This window comes from Neoarius graeffei, chromosome 19 (genome assembly GCF_027579695.1).
Source record: "Neoarius graeffei isolate fNeoGra1 chromosome 19, fNeoGra1.pri, whole genome shotgun sequence".
Classification (NCBI taxonomy): domain Eukaryota; kingdom Metazoa; phylum Chordata; class Actinopteri; order Siluriformes; family Ariidae; genus Neoarius; species Neoarius graeffei.
Genome location: NC_083587.1, coordinates 62462553 through 62476416, shown reverse-complemented (window position 1 = coordinate 62476416; position 13864 = coordinate 62462553). Strand labels below are relative to the sequence as shown.

General features: G+C 39.5%; 1 protein-coding gene across 3 annotated transcripts in view; it reads left to right on the top strand.

The window, feature by feature from the left end:
• Nucleotides 1-694: 694 nt before the first annotated feature.
• Nucleotides 695-13864, top strand: part of ica1 (islet cell autoantigen 1) — a 43290-nt gene continuing 30120 nt past the window's right edge. For all 3 annotated transcript variants that reach the window (XM_060900390.1, XM_060900388.1, XM_060900389.1), the window contains exons 1-6: nt 695-778; nt 6155-6184; nt 6281-6452; nt 6575-6647; nt 10887-11010; nt 11192-11390. In XM_060900390.1, coding sequence (XP_060756373.1) covers nt 6168-6184; nt 6281-6452; nt 6575-6647; nt 10887-11010; nt 11192-11390 — 585 coding nt within the window. In that variant the 5' untranslated portion in view covers nt 695-778; nt 6155-6167. The remainder of the gene's footprint in view (nt 779-6154; nt 6185-6280; nt 6453-6574; nt 6648-10886; nt 11011-11191; nt 11391-13864) is intronic.

Sequence of the window (13864 nt, the reverse complement as noted above, 5' to 3'; positions counted from 1 at the left end):
AATAAATTTATTTTCCTTAATCCGCATTATTTTGATCAAAGAATACAGCAGGGCAAGCATGGCAGCAGACATTTTGATTCAAGAGAAAATTACCCAGAATTCCATGCACTGGAGGTCTGAGGGCTCTAGAGGACCTGGTGTAAACAGAAAGAGGACTGAGGCCCCATCAAAGCTTAACTGGACCAGAAAGAGAACCCAGTCCTCTTTGTAATAAATTCACAGTGTGAACACAAAATAACTGAGTTCTTTTTCTGTTGGTCCACTTTTTGGTCCACTTAAAGAGGACTGAGTCTGGTTCCTTTAAAGAGGACCAGGTGTGAAAACACCCTAAATCAGTTCTGGAGAGCCATTCCAACAGGAGACTCAATATGATTCACTTTTAAAGAACCGACTATTCACATGAATCGAATAAAGGTTTGACTCTTGATTTCAGCACTCCAACCAGAATTTTAATTCACCTCCATTTTGTGTTTAATTTTCACCTGGCATCATGTTTGTGCCATGATTGAACATTTATACCGTGTTACAATAGAAATACACTGGGGAAAAAAATAAACAATTTATTTTTGAGAAAGGAGGAAATAAAGAAAGAGTCGTTCATAAAGAACCGATTCATTCATCACGAGTCACCTATCAGCAGTGTCCTGTACGTACGTCAGCGTGACGTCATCACGCACAACCAGCTGCAGCGGTTTGTGATAACCGGAGGAGAGAAAAACAGAGATGCTTTAAAGATTATTAAAAAGAGAGAAAAACGCTACAGTTTCAAAGGCACAAGGTAAAAATAATGAATATTTAACAAGTGATAAACCTGTTTACACTCTGTTTCACTGATAGTCTATTTTGTTTTGTGTTGAACCGGAAGTCGTGTTTGTTTATTTTGTTGTTTATTGATGCGGCAGAACATTAAAGCATTAATATCCTCATTATATTATAAACTATAGATAGAGCAATGATTTAACACGGATTTCATTAACACTCTGAGTGAATAGTGATGTTTATAGTGAGCTGCTGAAGTGCTTTTTTTATTGCAGGTGAATGATGAATAGTGGCCTTCATCATGAATCTGCGCATGCGCAGTAGTGTATCTATACATCCAAAGAAATGCTGTGGAGCAAAGATGCCTCAAAAATAATGAAATTAAATATTTCTGCATTTAAAAAAAGTATGTAAAGAGCAGTAATAATAAATAAAACAAAGTCTATAGGAAAAAGGAGGGCAATAGACCCTACACTTATTTTGTTTTTAAACAAAATTGTCTGGAATAAAGACTGCTCTATTATTAACAGTGTAATAGAACAAACAAACAAACAAACAAACACACAATTACAGATTAACTGGCTTCAAATCATTATCATCATCATCTTTAAGCTGCTCCCGTTAGCTGGTGACTTGTATGCCAAACAATCTCCCAGTAGAACTGAGACATCTTGATTAAGTTAACAAATCAAGTTTAAAAGCGCTATAAAGAAAACAAATCATACTGGAGCGACGGCTACAATTATCGACACCTTAACGATCTTTTGGCCGTTGCAAAAGTAGAAAGGACTTTCAATACGTAAATTGTGCATGAATAATTATTCAAACTTCCACTGGAAAAAAATGAGTCGATTCCTGGTTACTTAGCGTATCAGATCACGTGACACCTTTTGTCCACAGTTATCGACACCTTTTGTCCACAGTTATCGACACCCAGATGAATATTTATTTAAAAAATAGTGTGCGGTATTAAGTTAACAAAACAAAGTTATTTAAAATATGTTTTACATAGATTTATATTTGGTACAAAATATATTTTATATAAATATATGGATGTCAGTGTTTACGTAAACGAGGAAGTAATTCTAATGTTTGTAAACAAATGAACTGATGATGTTTAACCTGCGTCAGAAAATCTTTTTGTTCCACTTTCTAAGTATTTTCCTAGATCACATTTTGTTAATCGTTCGTTGTCGTTTGTATTAATTTCCAGTTTTGTCGTTTACCAATAAATGTCAACAGGAAATTGATATTATAACCATATGAACATCCAGGTCAAAGGTCGATTCTCATTCCTCGAGCCAAAATATAAAATATCTACTGATATTGTAATGTGTGGTGGATATTTACAACAAACTGCAAAAAAAATCTGAATATTACAAGCATGTAATTTTTTATATGTTAGGAATTTAATTCTGATCGAATTCTATTTATTGCAGTCGGATCCCAAATACTCTATAAACATTCCATTCTGTTATAAACCAGAAAAAAAATATAAATTACAGCACTTTTATTTATTTATTTTTAAGTACTTCATCTACTTCAACAATGTTACACAAAGATCGATCCATAACAGTTGTAAATGTCACTTAAGTCCACAGCGTGTCGATAATGGTGGACACCGGTGAAAGTGCTCACTATTATCGACACCTCACGTGACTTCTCAAACGCGCATTTAGATACAAAATGGCGACTGTCGAATGAAAGCGTAAGAAACAAAGTAGGTTTCAATGAGGAGATCATGAAATATCTGTAAATTTGATCAGTAAAATACCCCACAGGGCCTGATTTCCCCCCCGTTTGGTATGATGCTTAAAAAATAGTCCTCAGGTCCAGTGAGTGCAGTTTTATAAGGAAATGAGGTGGAGGCTTTACTGAGCATCTTGCAGAACCAGCCCCAGTTCTTCTGGACACTTTGACTGCAGCCTTCATGATGCATTTTGTACAAATAGATTTGATAAGAAATCAGAGCTCTGCTTTTCCAGACTGCTGAAAGCTAAAGGAAAGAGAAGCAAATGGAGGGAGTGCAAATGTTCATAAAGGTTTATTAAGAAAAGGAATATTTGTTATTAACCCGTTTAATTTTTAAGAAAAGGAATATTTTCGTTAATATCCTACTCCAACTTTTACAAATGTGGATAAATACTTATTGCTGGTTAAGAAAATGAATAAAAAATATATAATTTTTGTATTATTTAACAAAAGAAATTAGAGGTCGACCGATATGGGTTTTTCTAAAGCCGATACCGATATTTAGAGGTCAGAGTCAGCCGATGGCCGATATGAGCTGCCGATTTTTTTTTTTTTGGGCCGATTTTTAGGGCCGATATGCTATCATATTGTCCTTAATTGGCATGCTAAAATATCATACTAGTAAGAGGACGCACAACACTTATAAACTTAACACGATTTATTGAAAATTGGACACACTGAAAAAATCAACATATGAAATAAATATAAAATAAATAAATACCAGTTAAGTCAAAGGCTACTAATGAAATACTACTTAACTCTGAGTCTGAAATATTCAATATATAATCAACATAAAAATAAATATGAAATAAAAATATATTAGTGCTGCAAACACACTAGTAACACAGGCTGTACTAGCAACATAAAAAAATAGTTAAACTTGAAGCACACTGTAATGTTTACATTATTTCACAGTTTGGCATGTTTTACTCTTCTCAATACTGCCAGTTCAAAACAGTTATAAATAACATAATATATAGTATAAATATTATGTATTATATAAAAATGACTGTACTCATCATAACAATAAGAATTAACAAATTAATGACTTAAACGTATTAAAATGAATAATCAATAGACTAACAGAGTGCAAGAAGACTCCCATGATGTGACAACTTCAGATAGTTACTTCAAAACGGCAAAATACATGTTCAAGTTATACAATTTCACTGTGGAACTTCCATGCCTTGAACTTTCACACGTTTCCGTTTCAACAATATAAAACTCTGTCTCCCAGCATACTGTGCAGGAAACCGGAAATAGGAACTGCAGAGGTCTAGCATCGGTCTCTGGTTCACAATCAAATCAAACATGTATACATCGCGAAAACGAATGGACATGGGATGGCAATGTTATAATACGTTCACAGGTTAGTTTTGCGTCCTCTTTTTGTTAACTTTTCACTTAGATTGTCCGTTACTACAGTTTAGATCGGAACATAGCGGTCACCAGCGTTAAGGGGGCTTACATAGTCGACGCACTCGCGGCCACAAGGCTACGCATCGCAGCGTTTCGTTTCGAGAGGAATTCTACAGCTCCGATGCAGTTGAAATGCTATTCGTTTTTCCTTTCGCTAAATGAAGCAACACATCACAGATTACAACTATCATGAGAGCAAATATACGACTTTAGGACATTGAAATGTAAGAATTGAAGCCTTACCTGTAGGCTATCTCTGCTGACTCCTGAAACGTTTGTTGGCTTGGGTCTTTTGCACGCCGCGTTCTACGTAGCTGTCGTGCCTGCCTTTAAATCGGCGCGACCAAATAAGAAAATCGGCCGATGCCGATTCATTAAAAAATGGCAAAAATCGGCCGATTCAATCGGCCGGCCGATAGATCGGTCGACCTCTAAAAGAAATAATTAAAGCTAGATGGCCTTTCAATTTCATAAAATCGGTGAAATTTAGTTCCCTCTGAAATGTGGTGATTGTGATAGATGTTTATTTCTGTAATATCTCACAAAATATCAGTCCATTCTGTGGCTGGGAAGTTATTTAATTTGAGGGGATGAAAGCAAATAATGTGCATGAAATCGCTCGCTTCAAGCAGACAGAGGAAGTCCGTGTGTATGCGCATGCGCAGGTTTACCTTCTTCTTTTGGGTTTTACGGCAGCTGGCATCCACAGTGTTGCATTACTGCCATCTACAGGTTTCCCTTTGAGCGTGCACTGACAGTTCCATCATTCTGTCGCTAAACGAACAGCTGATCACACCGAGGTGCTCGCTGAGCGCCCATATTTATTAGTTTGGTCCTGCGTTTCCTTTCCTTCGTATATAACATAACGTCTTTTCTTCTCGCTTTCCGTTACTGTAGTCGGTCTTTCACGTTTCATTCGCACACTCACGTCCTCCATTTTTCTCTCCTGTTTCAAATTTGTATCCCACAATGCCTTGTGCGAACAGGGAAAGCCCACCATGTGATGCATGATGTAGTATCTTGAATTGGGTCATGGTGAAGCAGGGAAAAATAGCAGCGAATTTAGGGCCACGTGGAGATACATTCATAAATTGTTCTATTTTCAAAAATAATAATAAAATTGGAAGTCTGTGATTCGAATTCAGTAGCTTTCGTTCCACTAAACAAAAATAATTGGGTGTCGCGGGAAATTTTTTTTTATGACCTACACTTGAAAAATTTGAAGGGCAGTCTAGCTTTAAGTTGGTAAAGAATAGGAAAATAAATGGTTTTTGGTACTAAAATTTTCATTTAATTTTTTTCAAAAATATGAGAATTGATTCGTGAAAGGAATCACGTAGTGGATTATGTTTATGAATTAATTAATTAATTATGGATTGTTTGCCTAGAAACATAGTTGAAAATCGTTCTTTTGAGATATTTAAAGTTAAGGCTCTTCAACACTTAATTGATTAATTTGTTATGGTATTTCTCGGGCTTTTTTTTGTGGTGTTTGTTTAGCTTGTATTTCTAAAATGTGTGAAATATATATATATATATATATATATATATATATATATATATATATATATATATAAATAAATATTAATATTAGTTGGTGTGATATTGAATGACTTTTACCAACTTAATAAAGATGTAGGCGGCACGGTGGTGTAGTGGTTAGCGCTGTTGCCTCACAGCAAGAAGGTCCTGGGTTCGAGCCCCGGGGCCGGCGAGGGCCTTTCTGTGTGGAGTTTGCATGTTCTCCCCGTGTCCGCGTGGGTTTCCTCCGGGTGCTCCGGTTTCCCCCCACAGTCCAAAGACATGCAGGTTAGGTTAACTGGTGACTCTAAATTGAGCGTAGGTGTGAATGTGAGTGTGAATGGTTGTCTGTGTCTATGTGTCAGCCCTGTGATGACCTGGCGACTTGTCCAGGGTGCACCCCGCCTTTCGCCCGTAGTCAGCTGGGATAGGCTCCGGCTTGCCTGCGACCCTGTAGAAGGATAAAGCGGCTAGAGATAATGAATGAATGAATGAATGAATGAATAAAGATGTAGATTGTAGATGCCTAATGATAATTTTAACAAGTGCATTAATGTGAACCTGTGATACGAATGAATCACCTTCTGACCAGTCAGAATCGAGAATTCAACAGTGCTGTGATATAATATGAAATAATCCTGTATGCATGTGTATGTGTTTTTATTTATGAACTAGTTTGTATGCTGTATATCTTCTCTTTCAGCTCATTCAGAGACATGGACAGCGGACACTAGTACGTATCGCTTATGTAATTATACAAAATTCCTAACAATCAAGCTTCTCGAGAAAAGCGGTGATTATTCTCAAATTAATGTGTGTGTTTGGACAGTGGTTACGCCCGGGAGTACTTCGATCGCTTTGTCCAGAGTCAGGACTCCTCAGTCGTGAATAAATTTCAGCAGAAATATTGGAAAACCAAACAGACGCTGATTAAAGTGACGGGGAAGAAAGAAGACGAGCACGTGGTCGCCTCGGACGCAGACCTCGACGCCAAACTGGAGGTGGGACCCAAGTGGCTGAAATTATAATTTAATATCTAATCTGAGCATTTTACACGATCACTATCGCATGATTACTCCGTGAACCCTCATTTATTTAATATGATTTTTTGTTGTTGTTGCAGGTTTTCCACTCGGTGCAGAGGACATGTATGGAGCTCCTCAAAGTGATAGAACAGTACCAGAGGAGAATCTGTTGTACGTAGCTTGTGAAACATTTTTAAATCCTCAGCGCTGTTGATTAGTTTTCTAGAACGGCAGCTCTGACTGTAGTGCAGCAACAAATCGCAGGTTTATTATTAGCTCATCGTCCACAATTCAGTTAAATCGTATATCCTCCGTCAGTTCTCCGCGGATTTCTGTTCCAATTGTTTTGTCTGAAAGAACTCGTCACTCCGCACAAGACTTGGTTGTTGTTTTGTCAAGTTTTTGTTAACGAGTTTTGGGTCGAGCTTCCCTTGGGGAACAAAACTTAGTCCTTTGTTGATGTTCCTGTTGTAAACAGTTTGTCATGGAGGTTGGTCCTCTCTCTCTCTCTCTCTCTCTCTCATCGTCACATTTCAGTTCTGTTTGATGTTTTGGTCATCATGGCTGTTTTGTTTTGATGGCAGGCCAGATGAGCGACTACATCCTTGATGTTCAGGTTGTAGTATTTAATAATAATAAGATTAATGTGCTTGTTTTAATGCATCATTTCTATACAGCGGTGCTTGAAAGTTTGTGAACCCTTTAGAATTTTCTATATTTCTGCATAAATATGACCTAAAACAACATCAGATTTTCACACAAGTCGTAAAAGTAGATAAAGAGAACCCAGTTAAACAAATGAGACAAAAATATTATACTTAGTCGTTTATTTATTTATTGAGGAAAATGATCCAATATTGCATATCTTTGAGTGGCAAAAGTATGTGAACCTCTAGGATTAGCAGTTAATTTGAAGGTGAAATTAGAGTCAGGTGTTTTCAGTCAATGGGATGACAATCAGGTGTGAGTGGGCACCCTGTTTTATTTAAAGAACAGGGATCTATCAAAGTCTGATCTTCACAACACGTTTGTGGAAGTGCATCATGGCACGAACAAAGGAGTTTTCTGCGGACCTCAGAAAAAGCATTGTTGATGCTCATCAGGCTGGAAAAGGTTACAAAACCATCTCTAAAGAGTTTGGACTCCACCAATCCACAGTCAGACAGATTGTGTACAAATGGAGGAAATTCAAGACCATTGTTACCCTCCCCAGGAGTGGTCGACCAACAAAGATCACTCCAAGAGCAAGGCGTGTAATAGTCGGCAAGGTTACAAAGGACCCCGGGGTAACTTCTAAGCAACTGAAGGCCTCTCTCACATTGGCTAATGTTCATGAGTCCACCATCAGGAGAACACTGAACAACAATGGTGTGCATGGCAGGGTTGCAAGGAGAAAGCCACTGCTCTCCAAAAAGAACATTGCTGCTCGTCTGCAGTTTGCTAAAGATCACGTGGACAAGCCAGAAGGCTATTGGAAAAATGTTTTGTGGATGGATGAGACCAAAATATAACTTTTTGGTTTAAATGAGAAGCGTTATGTTTGGAGAAAGGAAAACACTGCATTTCAGCATAAGAATCTTATCCCATCTGTGAAACATGGTGGTGGTAGTATCATGGTTTGGGCCTGTTTTGCTGCATCTGGGCCAGGACGGCTTGCCATCATTGATGGAACAATGAATTCTGAATTATACCAGCAAATTCTAAAGGAAAATGTCAGGACATCTGTCCATGAACTGAATCTCAAGAGAAGGTGGTTCATGCAGCAAGACAACGACCCTAAACACACAAGTCGTTCTACCAAAGAATGGTTAAAGAAGAATAAAGTTAATGTTTTGGAATGGCCAAGCCAACATCCCAGAGTTGAAGCTGTTCTGTACGGAGGAACGGGCAAAAATTCCTCCAAGCCGGTGTGCAGGACTGATCAACAGTTACCGGAAATGTTTAGTTGCAGTTATTGCTGCACAAGGGGGTCACACCAGATACTGAAAGCAAAGGTTCACATACTTTTGCCACTCACAGATATGTAATATCGGATCATTTTCCTCAATAAATAAATGACCAAGTATAATATTTTTGTCTCATTTGTTTAACTGGGTTCTCTTTATCTACTTTTAGGACTTGTGTGAAAATCTGATGATGTTTCAGGTTATATTTATGCAGAAATATAGAAAATTCTAAAGGGTTCACAAACTTTCAAGCACCACTGTAGCAACAGCTCATTCAGCAGATGATCCACATAAAACGATTTGTGTAATTGTTGATGGAGTGAAGTTTTGATGATTAACATTTTATGGAAGGAGTCTCCAGTGTGAGTGCTTCCTTTTGTTTAACAGTCAGAGGTAAAGCAGCATAGAGGTTTTATGCTTGTGTGCCTTCCCCCCCCCCCATCTTATTAACTTTAAGGCGAAAAAGAGAAGCTATAGCACTTGCGATGTTCATCATTAATCATAGCTATAAACGGATAAAAAGTACGCTGTTTCATTCTTTAATAGGTAAAAAAAAAAAAATTAGTGTTGTAAAATTGCTGTGGTTTAACACGGCATGTGTTTTTAGGAAAATAATAAAAAAAAATGAGGATGGGTTCCCTTTTGAGCCTGGTTCCTCTTGCAGGTGCAATAGGCTTATCAAATCAGTCTCGTGTAAAAAGGGATCAGTCTCATAAATTCATTAATCATTAATTCAAGTGTCTAATAGTTTATAGCTAAGCTGTTAAAATCAATGGAATAACTTGATGTTGCTATAGTTTAGTGAGTATTGTAGCTCTAATGTATTATGTTTACTCTAGACCTATAACATTCATATAACAACCAAATAGGTGAAGGCAATTAGAATACTTGTTTGGCAGAGGTTGGCATTCAGTGGATGTTGTAGCAATAAACAGGACACAGTTTATTCCAAAGATACCATTTATTGAAATAGCTGACATGAATTAGCAAATAAATACTGATCAGATATAGCAACAATAGCAGCCAAGGAATAATTCAATATAAATGGCGATACAATGTATACAAATAAGAATCAGTAGTGTATATGATAATTAAGGCACTAATGGTGATCAGAAGTAATAAGCTATATGCCAGTGTTGCAGTGTAGGGGAGAGTGGATGTTACACGTGATTTCCCTATCACATTTTGTGTGTGTGTATGGAATGTGCGAGCCTTGTGCTAGGCCCCGCCCAGAGGGGAATGGTCGACGAGAAGAGCGTGCGAAAAGGAGAAACAAAGGATCTGTAGTTTAAACTTGTCTCGGCTAGGCCTTAAACCCAAACTTCGACTTAACCCTTAGCTACTCCTGAAATCCCAATGTTGAGAAGTGTAGTATGACGGAGGGAGTTAAAACGAGAGTGAGAGAGAGAACGCATGCACGATCTAACTAAATACAGATAGTAAACAAAGTAAATCAAACATGCGGTCTAAGACCGACTTTCATGTGAATCAAAATGCGTACATTTAAACCATAAATGAATTAAAATAAACGACACTCTTCACATTTAACTAGCTACAACTAAGACTAACAATTGCCCAGATGCCAGCCTTACTTGAGATCGCTCTTGCTTGGCGACTGAAGTGCGCCGTCTGTTATCCAAAGACAGCGCGGAGCACAGGTCCAGGGAGAAAACAGTTCTGTTCCTTTCACTTTTACAGCTCGTCAGCTGAAGATCTTCGGTGTTCCATTGGTCGTCCGATGATCTGGAAGGAATCTTGGTTATGGTTCGTCAACGTTGAGAAAGGAAAAAGGGATCCGGTCGCCTTTTCTCTTTGAAATACTGCGTGGGCTGCAGTAACTAACTGGTTCAGTTCAGTTATTATTACAACTATGCGAAGGTCAAATACATTGAACTCTGGCTAAAGGTCCGGTATCAATAGCTCGTTCTTTGTTCGCTGTCCTTCTGTAGCACCGACGCATCGGCTTCTCTTTCACGCATGGAATCCACCGCCAGAGAGGAAGAATTTCAATTTCGCCGCGGGTTTTAAGCACAGTCGTGACGTCACTGTATTTGGTATCTGGTATCATCTCTGTATCCAATACCATTACAGGGAGTCAGAAGAACGGGCGGAGATAGAACATGGTGTCGAGTACAGGGATTGGTGTGTTCAATACTGTACAGTGAAGGGGAGAAGATGGTTCATAAATGGTTACTATGGCTGCGGGCATGGCAATCCATCCCTACACTCTCGAGGTTTCTTCCTCATGTCGTCTGAGGAAGTTTTTCCTTGCCACCGTCGCCACAGGCTTGATCACTGCAGATAGATTAGGGATAAAATTAGCTCATGTTTAAAGTCCATTAAAATTCTCTAAAGCTGCTTTGCGACAATGTCTATTGTTAAAAGCGCTATAAAAATAAACTTGACTTGGGGGAAAGTAATGACTTGACTTGAAAATAATCAACGTTATCATTTCCCTTTTCAGTTTTGTCTCAGGAAGAGAACGAGGTGGGACGCTTCCTGCGCTCTCAGGGTTCTCAGGACAAGAGCCGAGCGGGGAAGATCATGCAGGCGACGGGGAAAGCGCTCTGCTTCTCTTCTCAGCAGAGGTGTGTGTTCATTGAAGCTATACTCTGATGTTTGTTAACACACACACATGCTGAAATCCTCTCATCAACACTCGAATCATGCTAATTAGCTTTGAGAAATTATTTATTATTAGCCGTTATAGTCGGAAATGCTGTATCCCTTGAAGCAGCCGGGAAGCTCTGCTCACTCTGCGCTCTGTAGGTTGGCGTTGCGTGTCCCGCTCTGCCGCCTGTACCAGGAAGTGGAGACGTTCCGCTACAGAGCCATCTCGGACACGTGGCTCACCGTGAACAGGATGGAACAGGCGAGGACCGAGTACCGTGGAGCTCTGCTGTGGATGAAGGACGTCTCGCAGGAGCTCGACCCCGATACGCACAAGCAGATGGAGAAGTTCCGCAAGGTCAGTCGCATGTCGGGAACGAGATCTTTCCGATTCCCAACTCACGTGGACGGGGAAGCACATCTTTTCTTTTATGCAGCGTCCTAACACACTGTCTGCCCTCTTCCGCATACATGAGCTCACTGAGAGAGAGGAAGTCCGTCCTGATTCCACAATAAGAACTGCGATGCAAGTTCTAATCATGGACTCCTTCCTCATAATGAGCAATCGTGTCTCAGAAGTGCTGGAACAGTTTTTAAAGGGGCAGTGTGTTACTTTTTTAGCACCCTCTCCTGCCTGAGAGACAAATTGCAGCAGCAAGAAAAACAGTACGTTTACATGCACATCCAAATCGAGCTGCTGTCGGTAATCGAGCTAAGGGTCCCAGCAGGGGTGCCAGAGAAATCCAATCCTACATGCACACAAGGAAATCGAGCTATTGTGTGAGGTACATTGTGCACCCGAGCCACAGGTGGCGCTACACGCCCCATCGTGTTGGTACACTTCCGGTTGTCGTCATGAAGAAGAGCTATTCAAGAGTGTAAACAAAGTTATCAGTTCCGTGTTCTCCATTGCGCGTTTTTCTCCCGTCCATGAATTTTAATATATTCAACTCCTTAAGCTGAATGAGCATGAACTCTGTCTCCTCATTGCTCCAGAAGTGCACGTTTCTGCTCGCCATTTTCTCTTCTTCGTTTGTTCCTCCTGACCTCTTCTGCTGCTCGCTACTACTGTTGTCATGCCGACCGAGGCTGTCGTGTTTCCCGCTTGTGGTCTCGTGACTCGTCACTTCCAGAAGGGGCAGTGCTGAAGTAAGTAGCTCGACTACGTAGCTCGATAGGGTTTACATGCACTAAGTAGCTCGGCTACAATCGCATAATCTAGGTCGCGTAGCTCGATTACGAGAAATCAAGTTCAGTTCAATTTCAGCCTAGCTAAGGTGTTTCCATGGCATTTAGAACTTCGATTTCAGTCGAGCAACGGCAGAAATTCGATTTTCTCTATGTGCATGTAAACGCACTCACTGACTACGTTTACATGCACGTCCAAATTGAGCTGCTGTTTGTAATCGAGCAAAGGGTCCCAGCAGGGGTGCCAGAGAAATCCAATCCTACATGCACAAGTGAAATCGGGCTATTGTGCACCCGAGCCACACGTGGCGCTACACGCCCCATCGTGTTGGTACACTTCCGATTGTCATCATGAAGAAGAGCTATAGTGTTGCCAGATACTGCTGACGTTTTCCAGCCCAAAACATGTTCAAATCCGCTAAAATGCACTTAAAACCCCCAACCTGGCAACACTAGCAGTTCCGTGTTCAAGCTGTTAGGCTTGCTGTAACAGACTATGGCTACAAACTGTCCGGCGCAGACCACTGTTTTGTAAGACAACTTATTTTGCACAATAATATTTTTCTAAAGTCCATTTTTTGCTTACAAAAAAAAATTTTTTTTGCTTACAATTTAACTTATGTCTTAATAAACACACAAAAAGTTCAATTGTTTTGTTTTTATTGACATTCTTCAGATGTTGGACATATATATACACACAAACACAATGACTTGTTTATGTACACAATTCACAGCTATGCAACAGCTGTACAGATGTATTTGGTGATACAGTAAGTGAGCTAAATTTTAACAGTGCAAACAATGCCACAAAAAGAAAAGATTCATGCTGTTGTCATGATTCGTTGTCATGCCGACCGAGGCTGTTGTGTTTCCCGCTTGTGGTCTCGTCACTCGTCACTTCCGGAAGTAGCTCGACAACTAGCTCGATACGGTATACATGCGCAAAGTAGCTCGGCAGAAATCGCATAAACTAGGTCGTGTAGCTCGATTCCGAGAAATCAAGTTCGGTTCAATTTCAGCCGAATTAAGGTGTATACATGGCATTTTGAACTTCGATTTCAGTCGAGCAACGGCAGAAATTCGATTCTCTCTATGTGCATGTAAACGTAGTGACTGTTTCCCTTCATGAGTTGACTTTTAAGGGGGAAGTGGTCGTAAAAGCTGAGCCGTTCTGATTCTGCTTCATCTGGCGCAGAGCTAATTTCAGGGCCAGAAGAATGTATCCATCTGGAACACAGGCTTTTTTTGTTTGCTTGCTTGTTTGTTTCCTTTTTAAGGCTTTTTTTATTTTTAAATCACATGATTATTACAGATCTAGAAAGAGAAAATCACTAAACCAAAACTCAAACAAAAAATACAGACCGCACCTTTAATGTTATTTATATATGTAAACTAGACTGTATTTCCGCAGAGAAAATGCAAAGTGTCCTTGCTCAGCTGTAACAGAGGGTCACCAACAGTAACTGAATCAGACATGAGGCCTCACGCTCTAAAATCTGTTTTAAATGGCTGAGCTCACAGGGTGATGGTGACGAGACAGCAAACCAGTAACATCAAGCATGCTAACAGCTCACATGTTAACTGTTAGCATGCTAACACACTAAAAGTAATATGGTAGTATGTTAATAGTTAAAGAAGAACTAA